The sequence below is a fragment of the Anolis sagrei genome, chromosome 1 (genome assembly GCF_037176765.1).
Source record: "Anolis sagrei isolate rAnoSag1 chromosome 1, rAnoSag1.mat, whole genome shotgun sequence".
Classification (NCBI taxonomy): Eukaryota; Metazoa; Chordata; class Lepidosauria; order Squamata; family Dactyloidae; genus Anolis; species Anolis sagrei.
Window position 1 is genome coordinate 291634349 of NC_090021.1, and position 19473 is coordinate 291653821.

Genomic DNA, 19473 nt, shown 5'->3' on the forward strand with positions numbered 1-19473 from the left:
TGTAATTTGAACCCATTGAACTCCTTTCCTGTAATTTGAACCCATTGCTCTGAGTCCTAGTTTCAAGGGTAGCAGAAAACAAATCTGCTCCCTCTTCTTTATGACATCCTTTCACATATTTACACATGGTAATTATGTCTCCTCTCAGCCGTCTCTTCTGCAGGCTAAACATGTCCAGCTCTTGGTGATAGTATGATAGTCGAGTCCGGAAGCTCTGAGCATTCCGCACATTCCGCAACGGCGGTTGTGAATAAGGGAAGGGGAGGGCGGCAGACTGAGGGCGGGAATATACTTCAGTTTGGTGGAAGGATAGAAAGGAGGGAGGGGGTTAGGGTAAAGTTTAGGGTTTGGGGTAGGGTAAGGGTTAGGATTAGGGTTAGAATTAGGTTTAGGGGTTAGGGTAAGGTTTAGGGTTTGGGTTAGGATTAGGGTTTGGGTTAAGGGTTAGGCTTAAGCTTAGGGTAAGATTTAGGGTAAGGGTAAGGGTTAGGGCAGAGGTCCTCAAACTTTTTAAACAGAGGGCCAGGTCACAGTCCCTCAAAAAAAAAACCACTTAAAAACAATACAATAATTAAAATTAATAACAATTTTAGCAAATATAAACTTATTAGTATTTCAGTGGGAAGTGTGGGCCTGCTTTTGGCTGATGAGATAAGATTGTTGTTGTTGTTGTGTGCTTACAAGTCGTTTCAGACTTAGGTTGACCTTGAGTGAGGGCCGGGTAGCTGGCCCCTGGGCCTTAGTTTGAGGACCCCTGCTCTAAAGGATACTTTTTGGCAGTAGTGAGGGTCGGGTAAATGACCTTGGAGGGCCGTATCCGGGCCCCCAGGCCTTAGTTTGAGGACCCCTGGTTTAGGGTTTGTGGTAGGATAAGGGCAGGGGCGGCTCGTCCATTATGCAAAGTAAGCGGTCGCAGAACACTTTTTTTTTGCCAGGGGCGCAGAGGCGCCTCTGTAAATGCCCCTCGACCGCCACTTGAGGAGCGCCCCCTCAGCTCACAACAGCCCTAGGAGTCCGGGGGGAGCCTCAGCTTTCTTGCCTCGCTGCCGGACGATCCTCTTCCCAAAGGGGCTGGGCTCTTGAGCCTCGCCTAGCCCCTCTCATTCCTGCTCCACCTGGCCACCGGGTGCACGAGCAGAGCCGGCGCTAAATCGTTCTCCGCGTTTGATCCCTTCCCCATGACCGGCTCCCTTTCCTGAACCCCAACGCTCCACCCGCCTCCTCTCCTCTCCCCAATCCGCGGGTGGGCCAAGGGGCGGAGCCGCCACGCCTGGCCCGCTTCGGGTCCGGAGGCGTGTCTGAAGACCCCAGCGTGCGTACCAAAAGTCGCCTCTTCTCCTGACTTTCTCTTCAGCCATTGGGACCAAGAGAGAGAGAGAGAGAGAGAGAGAGAGAGCCCCTCCGGCTGGAGGTATCTCCCACCTCCGCTCCCTCCTTTGTTTTGGTGCCTATCTTCAGGAAAGGTGGGCATCTCCACTTCTCTCTCTCTCTCTCTCTCTCTCTCGGTCCCAATGGCTGAAGAGAAAGTCAGGAGAAGAGGTGACTTTTGGTGCACGCCTCCGGACCCAAAGCGGGCCAGGCAAGGCAGCAAGTGCGGCAAGTGTAGTTACTGGGATGTATAGTTCACCTACAATCAAAGAGCATTCTGAACTTCACCAATGATGGAATTGAACCAAATATGGCACACAAAACTCCCATGACGAACAGAAAATATATATCAATGATTGGTTGGGAGGGGGGTGCCAAAATACTGTTTGCTTACCGTTGAAAATTACCTAGGGCCGCCTCTGGATAAGGGTTAGGATTAGGGTTAGAATTAGGCTTAGGGGTTAGGTTTAGGCTTAGGGTAAGGTTTAGGGTTTGGGTTAGGATTAAGATTAGGGTTTGGGTTAAGCGTTGGGCTTAAGGTTAGGGTAAGGCTTAGGGTTCGGGTAAGGGTTTTACCATTAAAGAATTCTTACATTCCTTCTATAATATCTGTGTTCCGTTCTGCATTGCGCAAACAGCGCTCCCAAAGGAGCGAAGCGAAAAGAGTGTATGGCTCAGAGCTTCCGGATCCAGTTTTCATACTATTACCCAGCTCTTTAAGCTGCTCCTCATTGGGCTTGTTCTCCAGACCTTTGATCATTTTAGTCGCCTTCTTCGACACATTCCAGCTTGTCAACATCTCCTTTTAATTGTGGTGCCCCAAATTGCGGCCCGACCAGAATATCTGCTTTGAAATGGGTTATTTGAGGCACCTTCCACACAGCTGTACAACTGAACTACACTGAACTTGGTTATATGGCAGTGTGGACTCAGTGCCCTTCCACACAGCCCTATAACCTAGAATACCAAGGCAGAAAATCCCACAGTACCTGCTCTGAACTGTGTTATCTTAGTCCACACTGCCATATATTTGAGTTCAAAGCAGATAATATGGGATTGTATTCAGCGGTGTGGAAGGGGCCTCAGATAACCCAGTTCAAAGCAGATATTGTGGATTATCTACCTTGATATTCTGATTCCTGATATTTAAATTTGAAGTGGGTCACTACCAGGTTGGAGCCCCTGGCGGCGCAGTGTGTTAAACCGCTGAGCTGTTAAAGTTGTTGACTGAAAGGTTGCAGGTTCGAATTTGGGGGGCGGCGTGAGCTTCCGCTGTCATCCCCAGCTTCTGGGGCTGTGTGGAAGAGCCCTGAGTCCACACACTGCCATATAATCTACATCTGTATAAATAAAAATGTAATGTTCATTTGACGGATTAACAGAACTCAAAAACCACGGGACGAACTGGCACCAAATTTGGACACAATACACCTAACAACCCAATGTATGTCTGGGTTGTTGTAGGTTTTTTCGGGCTGTATGGCCATGGTCTAGAGGCATTCTCTCCTGACGTTTTGCCTGCATCTATGGCAAGCATCCTCAGAGGTAGTGAGGTCTGTTGGAACTAGGAAAAAGGGGTTTATATATCTGTGGAATGACCAGGGTGAGACAGACAACTCTTGTCTGCTGGAACTAGGTGTGAATGTTTCAACTGATCACCTTGATTAGCATACAATGAGCTGACTGTGCCTGGAGCAAACTGCCTGCTTCCTTTTTGTTGTTGTGCTGTTGCAATTTTAGAGTTTTTTAGTACTGGTAGCCAGACCACTCTCACAACCACCATGTCAAAATACACAGAGAAGCCACTGAAATACACAATTTTAGGGACCACCAAACGCAGCGCCCAAACACGAATCAAGGAACATGAAAGGCACTGCAGACTACTTCAACAAGAGAAATCAGCCATAGCAGAGCACCTGATGAGCCAACCTGGACACAGCATTTTATTTGAGAACACAGAAATGCTGGACCACTTTCACAACAAAAGTTTGCTCCAGGCACAGTCAGCCCATTGTATGCTAATCAAGGTGGTCAGTTGAAACATTCACACCTAGCTCCAGCAGACAAGGGTCCTTTGTCTCATCCTGGTCATTCCACAGATATATAAACCCCTTTTTCCTAGTTCCAACAGACCTCACTACTTCTGAGGATGCTTGCCATAGATGCAGGCGAAACGTCAGGAGAGAATGCCTCTAGACCATGGCCATACAGCCCGGAAAAACCTACAACAACCCAGTGTTTCCGGCCATGAAAGCCTTCGACAATCCAATGTATGTCCTTCACTCAAAATAATTGATTTTGTCATTTGGGAGTTGTAGTTGCTGGGATTTATAGTTCACCTACAATCAAAGACCATTCTGAACCTCACCAACGATGGAACTGAACCAAACGTGGCACACAGTTCTCCCAACAGAAAATACTGTAAGGGTTTGGTGGGCAGTGTCCTTTGGTTTTGGAGTTGTAGTTTACCTGCATCCCGAGATCACTGTGGACTCAAACAATGATGGATCTGGACCAAACTTTACACGAATACTCAATATGTCCAAATGTGAACACTGGTGGAGTTTGGGAAAATATAGAATCTTGACAACCACGCTCTGGTTACATCCCGTTTAGACTACTGCAACGCTCTCTACGTGGGGTTGCCCTTGAAGACGGCCCGGAAGCTTCAATTGGTCCAACGTGCGGCAGCCATGTTACTAACAGGAGCGGGACGCAGGGAGCATACAACACCCCTGTTGTACCAGCTCCCCTGGCTGCCGATTTGCTACCGGGCTCAATTCAAGGTGCTGGCGTTGGCCTTTAAAGCCCTAAACGGTTCCGGCCCAAGATACCTATCTAACCGCATCTCGGCCTACGAGCCCACCAGGAGATCGTCCGGGGAGGCCCTGTTCTCGATCCCGCCTGCCTCACAGGCACGCCTGCCGGGGACAAGAGACAGGGCCTTCTCGGTGGTGGCTCCTTGGCTGTGGAACACCCTTCCCGTGGACATCAGACTGGCCCCTTCCCTGATGATATTCCGCAGGAAATTAAAGACTTGGCTGTTCAAGAAGGCATTCGAACAAGAAGTGCAATAACCGGTAATGACGACAGGAATGGAACAACGGAAAATGATACTGGATTGTGGTTTAAACGATGAGACGACGTGAATGGCTTTTTGTACTATTGATATTGTTGATGTTTTTGATGATGATGTCTTTGGTTATTGCCAGATTGATTTTTTTAGATTGTGTCTTGACTTTTGAATCTTGTTCTTCTATGTTGTACACTGCTGTGAGTCGCCCCCGGGCTGAGAACAGCGGTATAAAAGCAAAGTAAATAAAATAAAATCAATTTGGGAGTTGTAGTTGCTGGGATTTATAGTTCACCTACAATCACAGAGCATTCTGAACCCCACCAACGATAGAATTGGGCCAAATCTCCCACACAGAACGCCCATGTGGGCCACAGCAACGCGTGGCTGGGGACGGCTAGTTGGGTTATATTTTACATATATAGTGTGAGAGAAGAGGCCTCAGAGCAGGGATTCCGGCCTTGGGAGTCGAGCATTGCCTCCACAGCGCCCCCGCGCGGCCTGCCCTTCTCGCTGAGGCGCTCCTGGCGGGCTCCGTCCTTTCCCCGCGAGGGGGCGTGGCCGCGGCGGGGCCTAGCTCGGTTCCTCGGAGGGAAGCGCGGCGGCCTCCATGCAGCCTGAGCGGGGGGACAGGCCCCGGAGGGGGGGCGGGCGCCAGCAGCGGAGGCGGCAGGAGGAAGGCCTCGGACACGGAGAAAGAGGAGGGGGGAGCCGGGGAAGAGGCGGAGGCGGACGGGGACGGGGCAGCCGAGAGGCCCGAGGAAGGAGAGGAGCCTCCTCCGCCGCCTTTCCTCCCTCCTCCTCCTCTCCTCAGAGTAATGAGTCGGTAAGAAATCAAGATAAGATCCCACCCTGTCAAAGGGTTCATCGACCTACATAGACTAAGCATGGGCAAACTTGGGCCCTGCAGGTGTTTTGGACTTCAACTCCCACAATTGGAGTTGAAGTCCAAAACACCTGCAGGGCCCAAGTTTGCCCCTGCCTCTTTTGGACACCATGGCTCAAGGCTATGGGATCCTGGGCTGAAGGCCTCCTCAGACTACAACTCCCATTGTTCTCTAGCATTGATACAGTGGTGTCCAATCTGTATTTTTTCTACTACACTGTAGATCAGGCCTCTTCCAAGTTGTTTGGGCCTCCAACACCTGCTGTTTGGGTAGGAAATTTTGGGAGTTGTAGGCCCAAAGCAGCTGGAAGGCCTCAGTGTGAGGATGCCTGCTGTAGATGCACCCCTGTTTGGCAGAGCTGAAGTACAGGGTGCCACGTCTATCGCCTTTCACCCCTGATAGTTCCTAATAGTTCGAATCCAGGGAGAGGCGGATGAGCTCCCTCTATCAGCTCCAGCTCCTCATGCGGGGACATGAGAGAAGCCTCCCACAAGGATGATAAAAACATCAAATCATCCAGGCGTCCCCTGGGCAACGTCCTTGCAGACGGCCAATTCTCTCACACCAGAAGCGACTTGCTGCTGACACGACAAAAAAAAAAAGTTCCAGTTGGGCCAATAATACGTTTTTGATTTTTTAAAAATTTATAAGGATACACTACGCATGGGCAAATTTCGGCCCATCAGGTGTTTTAGACTTCAACTCCCACAATTCCTAACAGCCTACAGTGGGAGTTGAAGTTCAAAACACCTGGAGGGCCGAAGTTTGCCCGTGCCTTGGTTATGGCATTATGTTTATTTATTTATTTATGACATTTATATCCCATCCTATCTCAACCTCTGCAGAGAGACTCAGGACGGCTAATAATAATAACAACAACAACAACAACAACAACAACACTTTATTTATATTCCGCCCTTCTCACCCCGAAGGGGACTCAGGACAGATCACAGCACACATACACGGCAACCATTCAATGCCGCTTTGTATAGACAATGCACAGACAGACAGAACAGAAGGACGTGCCATGGAAGGTTGGGCTTGAGTCCAGGGGGTGCTGTTGGTCTTTCCTCTATGACGAAGAGCTGTCAGGACTTCCTCCTTCCTTTTGGACGTTCAGCATTTTCTGATCTTTTTTCTTTATGGCGTCGTAAAACACCTTCCCTGCTATTTAGCGGTACCTACTTTCTCTAATCACAGCTAAAGCTGTTTTTGAATTGCTTAGGTAAGCAATGAGCTAGGCTGATAGTTGGCAGCTCATGCCAACCCAGGGCTTCAAACTTGCATCCTTTTGGTTGATAGATCTTATAATTGCTGATGATTTACCTGATAATTTTGCTGATAATTGGGATTGGGTACAATTGTTTTTCGTAATAATTGTGCATTGTAATTGCTTATTGGTAATTTATGGATAATGTGTTAAGTCAATTGTTATATGTTGTATGGAACCACTGCTGTTTCTACTGTTTTTACTGTTTGTGAACCGCCGTGAGTCACCTTCGGGCTTGAGATACAGCGGTATATAAGCAAAGTAAATAAATAAATAAATAAATAAATTTACCAGCTGTGGTAAACATAGGTATATGTGTAGTAAACATAGGTATACATATCAAGTTAAAAAAAAGCATAAAACATTATAAAAACATTAAAACAATGGCCAATTTAAGTCGTCTTAAAAACAGTCCATCAGAGTCCATTAAAACCACAGCACTGCCATCAAGTCAAATTAACCTGCAAAGGCCTGATCCCAGAGCCAGGAGTTCACTTTTTTTCAGAACGTCAGGTGGGACGGAGCAGATCTGATTTCACTTGGGAAGGAATTCCATAGCCGAGGGGCCACTTCGGAGACGGCCCTGTCTTTTGTCCTCACCAACCGCGTTTGCGATAGGGGGGGGGGGCAGCGAGCAGGACCTCCCTGGACGATCTTAAGCTCCTAGGTGGTTCATAGTGGGAGATCCAGCATGTATAAGACTCTTAAATTAAAATCTTTCAAAGCATTTTTTCAAAAAGTTATTAAAACACCAGGCTGTGGTGATTATTTGAAGGCTACATGTAAACCATGCATGGCCAAACGTTGGCCCTCCAGGTGTTTTGGACTTCAGCTCAGTTTTGATTGCCATGGCTCAATGCTATGCAATCCTGGGAATTGTAGTGTTACAAGGCCTTTAGTATTCTCAATCAAATAGTGTCGGTGACACACCAAATAGCAAGCTCAGGAATCTATAGCATTGAGTGTTGTCTGTGTTTACAGTGGAGATGCACCCTTAGTCAGAGCTGACCAATGGCACCTAGAGATGCAACTTCAGGTAACTCAGGCCCTTTCACACAGTTGAATAAAATTCCACATCTGCTTTGAATTGGAATATATGGCAATGTGGATTCAGATAACCCAGTTTAAAGAAGATATTGTGGGATTTTCTGCCTTGATATTCTGGGTTATATGATTGTGTAGAAGGGCCCCCAGTATCCATTAGACTGCCCCCCCCCCCGGATTCTGAAGTCCCATTATCTACAATGTCATAGTAAAATGGCTAAACAAATCTTGCATTTTGCAGTTTAGAGAAAAAAAAACTATATTTAAGATGTGAATTGTTAAATTCGTGTGTGGGGAGGGCCAAGTGTAACGTTTTCAAATCACTCCTGCATTAGCAATACACAGTATCAAACCTCCTTGTCATTTTGTTACACTTGTCTATGATTGAGATGTTATATCCTGTTAAGGATGTGTAGTTTTGAAGATAATTAAAAATAATATTATTATAATCCCAGAATTAGGAATGACAGTATTAATGGTGGTATATGCATTTTGGGGGATGGGGGCATCCTGGACTGCTCCTTGGTGAATACTACACTTTTCTTTAGTCACAAGTGTACATTTCCAAATGGTGAGACAGGTCTGAAGCATTTTTAAACAAATAGTCAGCGTTTTTTTTTTTGAGGGAGCATTACATTTTTCATTCTGTACTCCCACTACTCAGCATTACTACATCCACATAGCTTACTAGCACCCAGATCTTAATATGGCCTGCTTAGAAATATGTTCTGTTACTTTATTATGAGATCCCTGCCTACTGCATAAATAGGCCATGTTAGTCTGTTGTCTTTTAAGTGCAAAAATATCATGACAATTATCTTTAACATATTTGTGGTACAAACATTTGTTGACTAGAATCCACTGCCACATTTTTTCCAGCTGTTAAATCATACCTGTCTTTAGAGTGTGGGGGAGAATTGATATATAAGTGTGAAAGACATGAGGCCTAAAGAACTGTGAAATAAATAAGACCGTGGTTCTATATAATTTTTATTTTATTGTATGGTGAAACTGAAAGCAAAAGTCTTATTGAATACAATACGGCTTTTTGCATAGGAATGTTCTGTGTGTTATTATTACGCACACCTCTTTCTGTTTTTCAGTTGCGAACCACTTTATTGCTTATTGTATCTTATATACTGTTCATGGAGATGGGATTTTGTTGAACCCATATTCTACTATACAATAATTTGATGTGTTTGCTGACCATTGTGAACAGAAATACTGGCATCCATTTCAGTTTACTTGTATATTAGTATATAAAATGTGGGACATGGCTGTATTCTCATTCAACAATCAGCAAGACACTAGATGATTAAAAAAAATAGTTACTTTCTAGTTAGGAACATGGCATTTCAAAATTAAAATTATCTTGTACCAGCTGAAATATATCTGTCTCTGCTTAGGTTCGTCTCTGCTTAGGTTCATGCTTGAGAACCCAAAAAGTGACCATGTTGTCATTCTCTGCCCTTTTCAGTCTCCAAACCTTCTCATTTTTCTGTCCTTAAAAAAAACCCCTGGGGCATAAAAGCAGCGTGGTCTTATCTGTCTTTTGTTTCTTGTTTATTTTTCCTGTCTCAGAAATCTTAGCAGCAGCCTCAGAAACCCCTCCTGTTTACTAGATGAATAATTTCTGGTGTAAGAACCCCCAAAGCAGTCTATAGGGTCTTTCTTTTTAGCAATTTTACCAGCAGTATCCCAGAAAGCCTGTTCCCATTTTCTCTCTCAATCTTTAAAAGCTGTCAAACTTAACTGCTTTGCTTTGTGTACCCCTCAAATCAGAAATTTTACCAGAAATGCTTCCCCTAATTTCTTGCAAATTGAAAAAAAAGAGTTTTGCTTCTTGGAATGTCTTTTGTATTTTTTTAAAAAGTGAAACTGGTCACTGCACACTGGGCACAACCAAAAACACTTAATTTTTAAGATATCTACCACAATGTCCTACTGAGGTATGGCAAGATCCCCTCTTTTGCTTCAAAGAAGCTTCTCTTTTGGAATTTTAAATTTGAAGTGGGTTAGTACCAGGTTGGAGCCCCTGGCGGTGCAGTGGGTTAAACCGCTGAGCTGCTAAACTTGTTGACTGAAAGTTTGTAGATTCGAATCTGGGGAGCAGCGTGAGCTTCCGCTGTATTTGCTTTGAACTGAGTTATCTAAATCCAAACTCAGATAATGTGGGATTTCCTGCCATGATATTCTGTGATAGAGGGCTGTGTGGAAGGGTTCTCTGTGGTTGTAATGAGATGGGAATACTAGTTAACTGTTCTAAGTTTTGAGGAAGGCAATAGCAAATCTCTACTGAGTATATCTAGCCAAGAAAATGTAAAAAGTAGTTGAATTTGCCTAATTCTTTTCTAAATATAGAACAATTATTTTTATTCATTATTATTATTTTATTGACTCCGCAATGAAATTTTAATTTTTGTCTTGCTTAGGACCAGAGGCAGATAAAAGATTCTTCCACCATCCCAGTGGGGGAAATGGTACGCGTGGAGGATGGGGGGGGGGGGGGAAGAGGCAGTATCTTTTGGATTTAATACACTCGCTTGCTGTCATCCCCTTTTCCTTTTCTGTCATGCCATAATTAGTTTGTAAGCCTGTGAATCTATGTTAACGCACACAAATAAAACTCAGGTGAAAAAGGAATAACATTGAATTTGTGATAATTGTGTTGGTTTTCTCTGAATCTCTGGCAGCCCTCTACTGAGGTGTACAGCATATCTTTAGGGGTTTCAAAGTGAAAACTGGAGTGGATTCTAAACCATTAATGGTTGTGTAGAGGGGGAAATTTCAGCAAGTCTTGATTGTTGACTGATTGTGTGATAAGTAGCACCTGCTGAAATTCCCTCTTCTACACAGCTGTTAAAGGTATCAGGAGCCTTTCCCAGGTTTCAGTGTTATAGTATTATTAAATTAAACCGCATTGAGTCGCCTGTCAAGGGCTGAAAAATGCGATATAGAAATAAAGCAAATAAATAAATAAATATATTATTTGTTTATATCTTCATCAAGATCCAAAATTGCACATAACATTAAAACTTCCACTTATAATCTGCAACATATATTAAAATAGAAATAAAACCACAAGTCAGGTAAGTACACACCAAACTTAAATTATTAAAATATATAAAGCACCCCCTGACTCATTCTTTAAAAAAATCTTCTTTAAAAACTTTCTTCTTTAAAAGCCTGTCTGAATAAAAAAGTTTTAGCCTGCCATCGGAAGAACACAGGGAGAAGGCCATTCTAGCCTCTCTAGGAAGGGAGTTCCAGAGATTGGGGATAGCCATTGAGAATGCCCTCTCCCTTGTGTCCCCACCAACTGCGCTTACAATGGTGGTGGGGCTGAGAGAAGAGTTTCTCCTGAGGATCTCAGGGCCTGGGGAAGGTTTGTATAAGGAGACACAGCAATCCCATTCTGAATAAAGTTGAATTTACCTGAATGTTTTTGGACTGCAGTGTAACAAAAGCCCTATGATAAGGTCACCTTAAGCTGGAGTTGAGCCAAAGGCACATAACAGCAACAGAGTGTGATAATACTGTTGATACCATAAATTTATCTTACTCTTTATTTATAGATTAATAGCATACCATTATATTATTCCTCCTTTACAATAAATTCCCAGGCTCTGCTAGATTCTAAAAATTATCTTCAAGGTATCACTAAAAAGTAAAAACATGACAGAATTTCCCTTACAGAAGAATTAAACAATACCTGTTGATCTACAATTGTCTCTTGGTGAAAGGAGTGTTGATTCTATCATCTTACATGCCTGAATATTACCTGGTGAAAATGTATTAAACCCAGAATTTTTGGTTTATGTTAATTCCTCTGAAAGTATGTGAACCGGGATTGCTAAGTAACTAAATTATGTTTCTGATGTTTATGCAAAGAGAGAGATCCTTCTGGTTTAATTCTAAGATTGCTAGAATGTGTGCCATAAATAGAGAAAACATAAGATAGAGATAGCTTTGTCTGTGAATTGGAATTCTTTTGCTACATAAAAGATGGTTGATTCAAATGTCTTTGACTAGTGTTCTAGTCTGAAATATTTAACTTGCAACTTGTTCAGACTTGAAATAATCAGAGGTTGTGCAAAATATGTAACCCACTAGATAAAGAGCATAGGAGACAGAATGAGTGTACATCTTTGTATAGCCGCTCTGAGTCTCCTTGTGGAGAGAAAATGTGGGATATAAATAAACATAATAATGATGATAATACATCTAAACATGTTTTGTTTAATTTCCTAAATGCCAATTATTATGTTTTTCTTCATATTCTTAATTTAAAAACTTACTGAAAAGTAATATTTCTGCCAGTTGCGTGGAATCCAAATCTTTAGGCCAAATATATCATTGCCTGACCATAGGGATTCTGATAAAAGTGGCATATTCCTTCATAAGTGACGTAATCTTTAAATTGTCGCAATGATAATAACATTGATTTTTTTTAAAAAAATAAATGTGCCTTACCGTACCTAAAGCTTGCATGCTATATATAATTTTGGAGACACATCCACAAATATTTATTGGAATTAGTGAAGCTAACGTAAATGTTGACTTACTGTTCCCATAGAATTATTAGTGAATCCAATCTAGTTTTAAGTAACATTTGAGTGTAAGCCATCACAATTTTCAAATCTAGGATCCACCTTTAACTTAGTCATAAATTTAGAAGGATCCATTGCTTCATTTTATGCCATGTACTTATAAACATAGGTGAAGCTGCTGCTTCCTAGTCTTGAGGTGTGGCCCACCAATACCACTAGTACAGCTTTAGTATCCCTTATTCAAAGAGCTTGGAACAAGTGTTTTGGAATTTGGATTCCCCTCAGATTTTGGAATACCTGTATTTCATATACATATTTCATGAGATCTCTAGGAGATGAGACCCACATCTAAACATGACATTCATTGATGTTTCAGGAATACTTATTCACTTAACTTGATGGTAGTTGTATATAATGTTTTAAATACTTTTGTACAGGAAACAAGGTGTGTGTAGGATTTCAGGAATGTGAATAAGGGATGCTCAACATGTAGTGTTTTAGTTACCAGTGGTAAAGAAGGAAGAAATGGGGGGGGGGGGGGTTATTTAATTTTTGTTTTGTGACATGACTTTAAAGAAATATGGCTGGATGTGGGAAGCTAAGTGAGGGTAGTTAGCCCTCTCCTCACTCTCTTATACTCCCACATTTCTATACCATCCCTCAAAGAGTTTGCATGCAGAATGGAATAAGCTGAATACTTTTCATGTCTTCAGGGTTAGAAGAGTGAAAGAGCTTTGAGGTTGCTTAGCAACATTTGAACATGCGTCAGAAGTTGTAAGCGAGAAAGCCATATTGCTTCTTTTATATTTTTAAATATTTTTTTGCTTTCAAAAAGCAGAATGACAATGCCAGTGCAATTATTTCTATAAAGGCAAACGTCAGTAGGAGTCTTGCTTGACCTTGTTAATTTTGTTTAACACTGCAAACCTGTTCACATTTACTTCCAAATAAATCCTATTAAATCACACTGAACCTCAATCATTGGGATTTAACTTAATGGATCTTGGTTTGTTTATGTGAATGATTTGTACACTGCCTACTAATAGAAATTATTTGTAAGCTTATTTGTAAGTAAATTAAGATATGCAATCAAGAAGTTAGTTCCACATAGGCCCACAATTTACTATTTGGGCTGTTTATGTCATTCCCAGCATCTCATGCCAATACAAGAGACATTGCTGTAGAAACAGGGAAAAGTGGTCTACAAGTCTTCCAGCCATGGTTACCACATTGAAACCTGCAGAGAGTTCTAGACAATGAACAGAATCTGGAATTTCAGTACATGTCACTTGTCACAAGCCACACCAACAGAAAAAATCCATCTTTAATATTTAAGGTACAGGAGCCTTCACCAATTTTCATTCCGGCAACCTTACTCCTAACCACAGTTCCCAGTTTTCCAAGCACCACATTTTGGCTTGCTGTGTTAATTTGTGTTTGACAAATCAGTGAGAATTTCAATTTGAGCTAAATCTGATGACTGGTTAAAAATAAGGGGGAAATATTTTAAATGTATCACGATTGATTGATTTTATGTATTTGACATCAGGCTGCTACAGGGAAATGGGCAGGTGGACATTGCTACATAAAGAGCAATGTTTTCAAACCTGTTTTTACTATGTCAAGATCTTTCTGTATTAGTAGCCACAAATATTGCAGAAACCATGTGGCCTTCTTATAGTACTTTCTAAGTACCTAAGTGACAAAACATATTTGCTATTTATATTTATTACTGGTTGAAGTCAGCCAGTGCTATGGCTATCCATATCTTGAAAAAGAAAAACCACAAGCCCAAGTGAGTCCATGAAACTTTCTGTTCTGTTCCTTTCGTACTACAGAAATCTTAGCAGAGCCAGTTCTGAGAATTTTCTCCCCAAAATGAGAAAAAACCCTAAAAACATTCCCTCAAATTCTGAAGTGTCAACAATAATTTCCTAGTGAATTATGGAAGGCTCCCCTTTAGTTTTGATTCTAGTATTCACACCCCTTAAAACCTGACATGGCAGCTTGGTCAGCAATCCAAAATACTTGTTCAGATGTTAAGATATCTAGTGTGATATTATGATGGGTTACTACAGCCACATACAAGAGATTCCTTTGAATCATTATAAATGCATTTGTTATCCTTGTTAATTGATTTACAAAATGCAATTCTCTATGTGATGTACAAGATCCCCAGCTATATATCCCCACTACCTCTGAGGATGCTTGCCATAGATGCAGGCGAAATGTCAGGAGAAATGCCTCTAGAACATGGCTCTATAGCCCGAAAAAACCCACAAGAACCTATATTTAATTTGCTCATATTAATTGTGGATAAATTGACCTAGGTTATTTCCATTGATCACCATAAATAAACCCACTGTTGTTTACCCTTGGAAAGATTGGGCAGCATATAGCAGCTTACTGCCTTCTTCTTGGCAAGCAACAATTCTCCAAAAAAGTTATGTCCTTTCTCTTCTGTGCTAGGTGCGGAATATCTATGGCTCTAGGAGCTTCTTTTCAGAATCACTAATGGCTTGACAGTAATGTGTGCCAAATGGGATAACCAAGTGGAAAAGATGACGCTTAACAGATGTTTTAAATGAAATAAAATATACAAAAATAGTTTGCATTTGCATTTCATCCTAAAATCTAATAATTAAGAATTTAAAAATCTTCCAGTTGTTAACAAATAACCTCTCTTTCTTGATTAACTACAATTTCAAAGTATGAATTTAATTACCAACACATTACAAATACTTCCTCACTCCACACATATCTGATTAAGATTTGTTTTGGTCTAAGAGGGATCCCGAAATGTTTTTTCTTGGCTTTACTTTCCATTTTATTTTATATTATATTTAGCCTTTCAGAATTAAAATAAAGTACATCTAAAAGTTATTTATACAAAAGTTAAAAGTGAACAAAACCACAGTTCTATTTAAAACACATAAGTGAAATGCTAAAACCAGTTTACAAAAATATATTTAAAACAGTACTGTTCCATTATTTGGACAGAGGCCAAAAGGGATAGTCCATTTTACAGGGGAGGGGGGTTTGAAGGAGTAAAACCATTTCTTCCTATTTTCCTGTTATTCCCCTCACCCATGTTGCCATTGTGGAAACAACCCTCATTTATGAAATCGGAAGTGGGGAGGGGGAATAACCAGTGAAAATGGGGGAAATAGTTTTCCTCCTTCAACTTCCCCTCCCCCATAAAATTGATTCTCCATCTAGGCCCCCTTTTGGAGTCCGCCCAGATAATGAAACAGTACCTTAAAAACAGTAAAATAGAAAAACAGCACTTTTCCTTTAAAATCTCACATCTTACACCAGAAAAACCAAGTACTGGAGAAGTGGCTCATAGTATTAAAAGCTACTGACAGTTCCAACAGAACAAACATGAACACAATTTCCCTGTCTTTGAACAAGGCAACTACAACAGTTTGTAGCCCATAATTAAGCCCAAAGCCAGCTCAAAATTGAGAGAGAATTATTTTATCTGGGAACTCCTTGGGCTGGCAGACCATTGCTTCCTCCTGAGCTTTGCTCAATGTGATATTATATACACATCATAATGAATGGGCATTTGTTTCTATACATACAGGGAAAGAGGCAGTGCAAGTTTTTCTTCCGTTGACTATTTGATGTTTAGTTCCTGGCACATTGCCTACAGTTCATTTAGTGTCACAAAAGCATTTTGGAAAAGCGGGGAAGACATTGGATCATGAAAAGACTTGGGGTGTGTGCATGCAGACTATGGACCTAATTTTGCCATCTTTGTTCTGTGAAATAACCAGCTTTACTTGAAAGCTAATAAAAAAGACACTTCCTTTTTTTATCTCACGTGAGTTCAAAACTAATGGTCTAACATGCAATATTAAAGTATTTTTTTGTAATTTTATGATCTTCCATGAACATCTAGGATATAGATTAAAAGGGTATATGCCATTTCATGCCTTTTTAGTTGACCTTTTCCCCCCAATTAGACTTTTTACCTTTGGTAGATCTCTCTAAAGGTCACAGATGGAAAAAGCAAGTATTCCTCATTGAATTATAATGTTTCTCTCTTCAAGGTGTTTGCACTAGATAAGAGGTAATATTGCCGGTTGAAGTAATAAAGTATTAGAGTTATTGAAGGGGGTACTGAGAGAACACTGTGGCCACTTGTATCTGTAGATATAGGAAATTTCAATATAAAAGTAATGCAGCACTGTCATCGAGGAATGATCTACCATGGAATATGATTGTGGCTTCCTTCCTTTTTTAAAAGTAGGCTATGTAGACTTAGGTGTCCCAATCTGGTTTAAATGAATTAATAAAATGGTTCGAATATTATATGTTGCTCTCTGATTAAATGTTAAATTTAAATGTTTAATACAGGCTTCCTCAAACTGCGACCCTGCAGTTGTTTGGGCTTCCAGCTCCCAGAAGCCCTAACTAGCTTGTTCAGTTGTCAGGAATTCTGGGAGTTGAAGGCCCAAACAGCTGGAGGGCCGCAGTTTGAGGATGCCTGGTTAAATACTTTATCTTGTAAACTATCTTCATGTGGTTTTGCTTTGAAAAGCAGTATATGTACTTTTTTAGAAAAAGAAAAAAACTAGACTGCTTTTATATTTTTAGCTTTGTTTTATTCTCCACTGTCCTGATTTACAAAATTTACAATTTATTTATTTTATTTATTTCACATATTTGTATCCCATCCTTCTCACCCCCAAGGGGGGACTCAGGGCGGTTTACAACAGGCAACCATTTGATGCCATCAAACAGATTCATAAATAACACTTGCAATTAAAACAGTAATTAAAACATTAAATTATTAAAACATTTATTTAAAATTATGCAAATTCAAATCATAGTCCAGGTCAAACCAATTGTCAGTAACATAGGGTCAGTATCAATCTCAGTTGTTGCATATATTGTTCGAATGCTTGGCCTCACAACCATGTTTTAAGTTGTTTTCTAAAGGATAGGAGAGAGGGGGCCGATCTGATGTCACTGGGAAGGGAGTTCCACAGACAAGGGCCCACCACTGAGAAGGCCCTTTCTTTCGTCCCCACCAATCACGTTTGCGAGGAGGTTTGTAGCGGGAGATACGTTCGGACAGGTAAACTCTAGGCTTAATTTCAGCACTAAATGGCTATATGTGAGATTCAGATAATTAGTAATGAATATGCTTCAGACTGTGAGAGCCGTTCAGCAGTGGAACTCTCTGCCCCAGAGTGTGGTGGAGGCTCCTTCTTTGGAAGCTTTTAAACAGAGGCTGGATGGCCATCTGTCGGGGGTGCTTTGAATTTTCCTGTTTCTTGGCAGGGGGTTGGAGTGGATGGCTCATGAGGTCTCTTCCAACTATGATTCTATGATTCTATGTTAACAGTCATCTGCCAGTAAAGTATAGAACAAGGTCCCAAAGCTTGAGGAGTGCTAACACATACTTTTGACTTGTTTATAGGAAGGCAAAGGTAAATCTCCTCTGAAGAAATTTGAAAAGAAACCCCAATGATAGATTTGCCTTAGAGTCCTCATAAGTTGGAACCAAGGTACACAATGTCAACCAAGTCTTTGATAAAATTGGGATTAGAATTTTTTTTACAAATGGTTACTTTCTAATGAATAATTCATGGTAAATTGTAGAGAGAATGAGCTGATCTTCACAAAGTGAAATAGGTAAAGCAGGAACCATAATGGCAAATGATTGAATTAATTTCAGTGAGGCAACAAACTGAATGGTTTAATTTCTCATCACAGTGTCTTTTCTATCAGTTACTAGAGGAACATCTGCATAGACCATTTGATGCAGTTTCAAACCAGTATTGAAGAAAATTATTTTGTCTGTGCAGATAATTACCGGTGCATAGGAAATTCTGGAATAAGTTAGAGTCCCAGATGGTGGTTGCACAAACCATTAAGGGCTTTCTTTCATCTACTTTAAGGGGTGGTGTTGTCTGCTGCAGTTTGAAGTTAGCTTTGGACTGCATTAAATGATAAATGTAGATGAGGTTTAGGCTGCTACAAGAGCAAGTATTGTAATTTATTGTGTCTCTTTTTATGTATACAATATAGGAGTAGTATTTTGACTTTCAGCTTGAAAAAATCTGCTTGCAGAAAGAGTCATTTCCCAGGAGTTTTATGTGGTTTCTGGGCTTTATGACCCTGTTCTAGCAGCATTTTCTCCTGACATTTTGTCTACATCTGTGACTGGCATCTTGAGGCATCTGAAGCCTATGAACTTTGAATTTATGGAGATACCTGGAATAGGCTAGGACTATGGATACTGTACTTTATGGTTAATCTTTGAAGTATGTAATGGAATTACAAAATTGTCAGCACATGTAATTTTAGATAAGAGCACTCAAATGTAGATAACTATGAGCTGTGGAATTTACAGTAATAAATTATAAAAATGTAATATTTTATTCCATGTTGAAGTGGAAAGAAATTGATCTGTTCATTTGGTCAAGAGGTATTTTGCCATGATTATATCTATATGCAGACCACTGTGTTTTGATTTAATTTTCTTGTATGTATGGGATTATGGGTAGAGCCATCTGGTTGCTAGGACAACTGGGAATATTCATTCAAAAGCAGCTTGGAGTGGGTGGGAAACCAGTAGAACATGTCAGTTGCAATTGGCTTATTGGGGACAAAACAAGAGTCTTGGTAATGGTGCTACAGATCTATGCTGATGTAGTATTTAAGAACAGATTACCATTAAAATGATAAATAGCTTAGTTAGAAAGGATTCAAGACAATTTTCCAATAAGTCTTTTTGATATCTCTTCCGAGAAATATTGGTAGTTATACTATATATACTTGTATATATGTAGTACAAGTTGAGGAAAGATTTTGGGGCCACAGTTATGGGTTTTAAGAAGACTTGTGGATAGGTTATGGGTAAACTTTGGGGCTCAACACAGGGCTATCATGGAGGGCCGAAAGCATCAGCATCGTCTCGGGCAAGCTGCTCATGGCCCCCTTTGCCATTTTTATGCTCAGGCATTCAAACAAGCTTTATATCATTCTGATGCCCTCTACTCTCTCTGGCAGCTTTTTGCAATATTTGGTTGGAAAAATAGTGTTGCTTTCCTGCTACGGGAGAGATTCACTAAGAACCACCCGAGAGAAATAGCAGAGGAGGTGGTTGCTTCTTTCAGACTCTTCTGGCACAGATTATGCTATTGGATTCTCAGAAGAAACGAATACACAAGGCAAAGTGGTAGCCAGAAACAATCTACTAAAGGACAGACTAAAAACAGAAAAAGAAAGAACACCATTAGCTATTCCTCTTTGCCTCTTATA

General features: G+C 41.0%; 2 protein-coding genes across 3 annotated transcripts in view; one reads left to right on the forward strand and one right to left on the reverse strand.

The window, feature by feature from the left end:
- The window catches only part of CHRM5 (cholinergic receptor muscarinic 5), a 60756-nt gene that overhangs the window by 7911 nt on the left and 33372 nt on the right, over positions 1 to 19473 (reverse strand). The window lies entirely within an intron of this gene.
- Positions 4976 to 19473, forward strand: part of AVEN (apoptosis and caspase activation inhibitor) — a 125030-nt gene continuing 110532 nt past the window's right edge. The window contains exon 1 of one of the 2 annotated variants that reach the window (XM_060760091.2): positions 4976 to 5267. In XM_060760091.2, coding sequence (XP_060616074.2) covers positions 5052 to 5267 — 216 coding nt within the window. In that variant the 5' untranslated portion in view covers positions 4976 to 5051. The remainder of the gene's footprint in view (positions 5268 to 19473) is intronic. The other variant, XM_060760099.2, reaches the window with a different exon arrangement.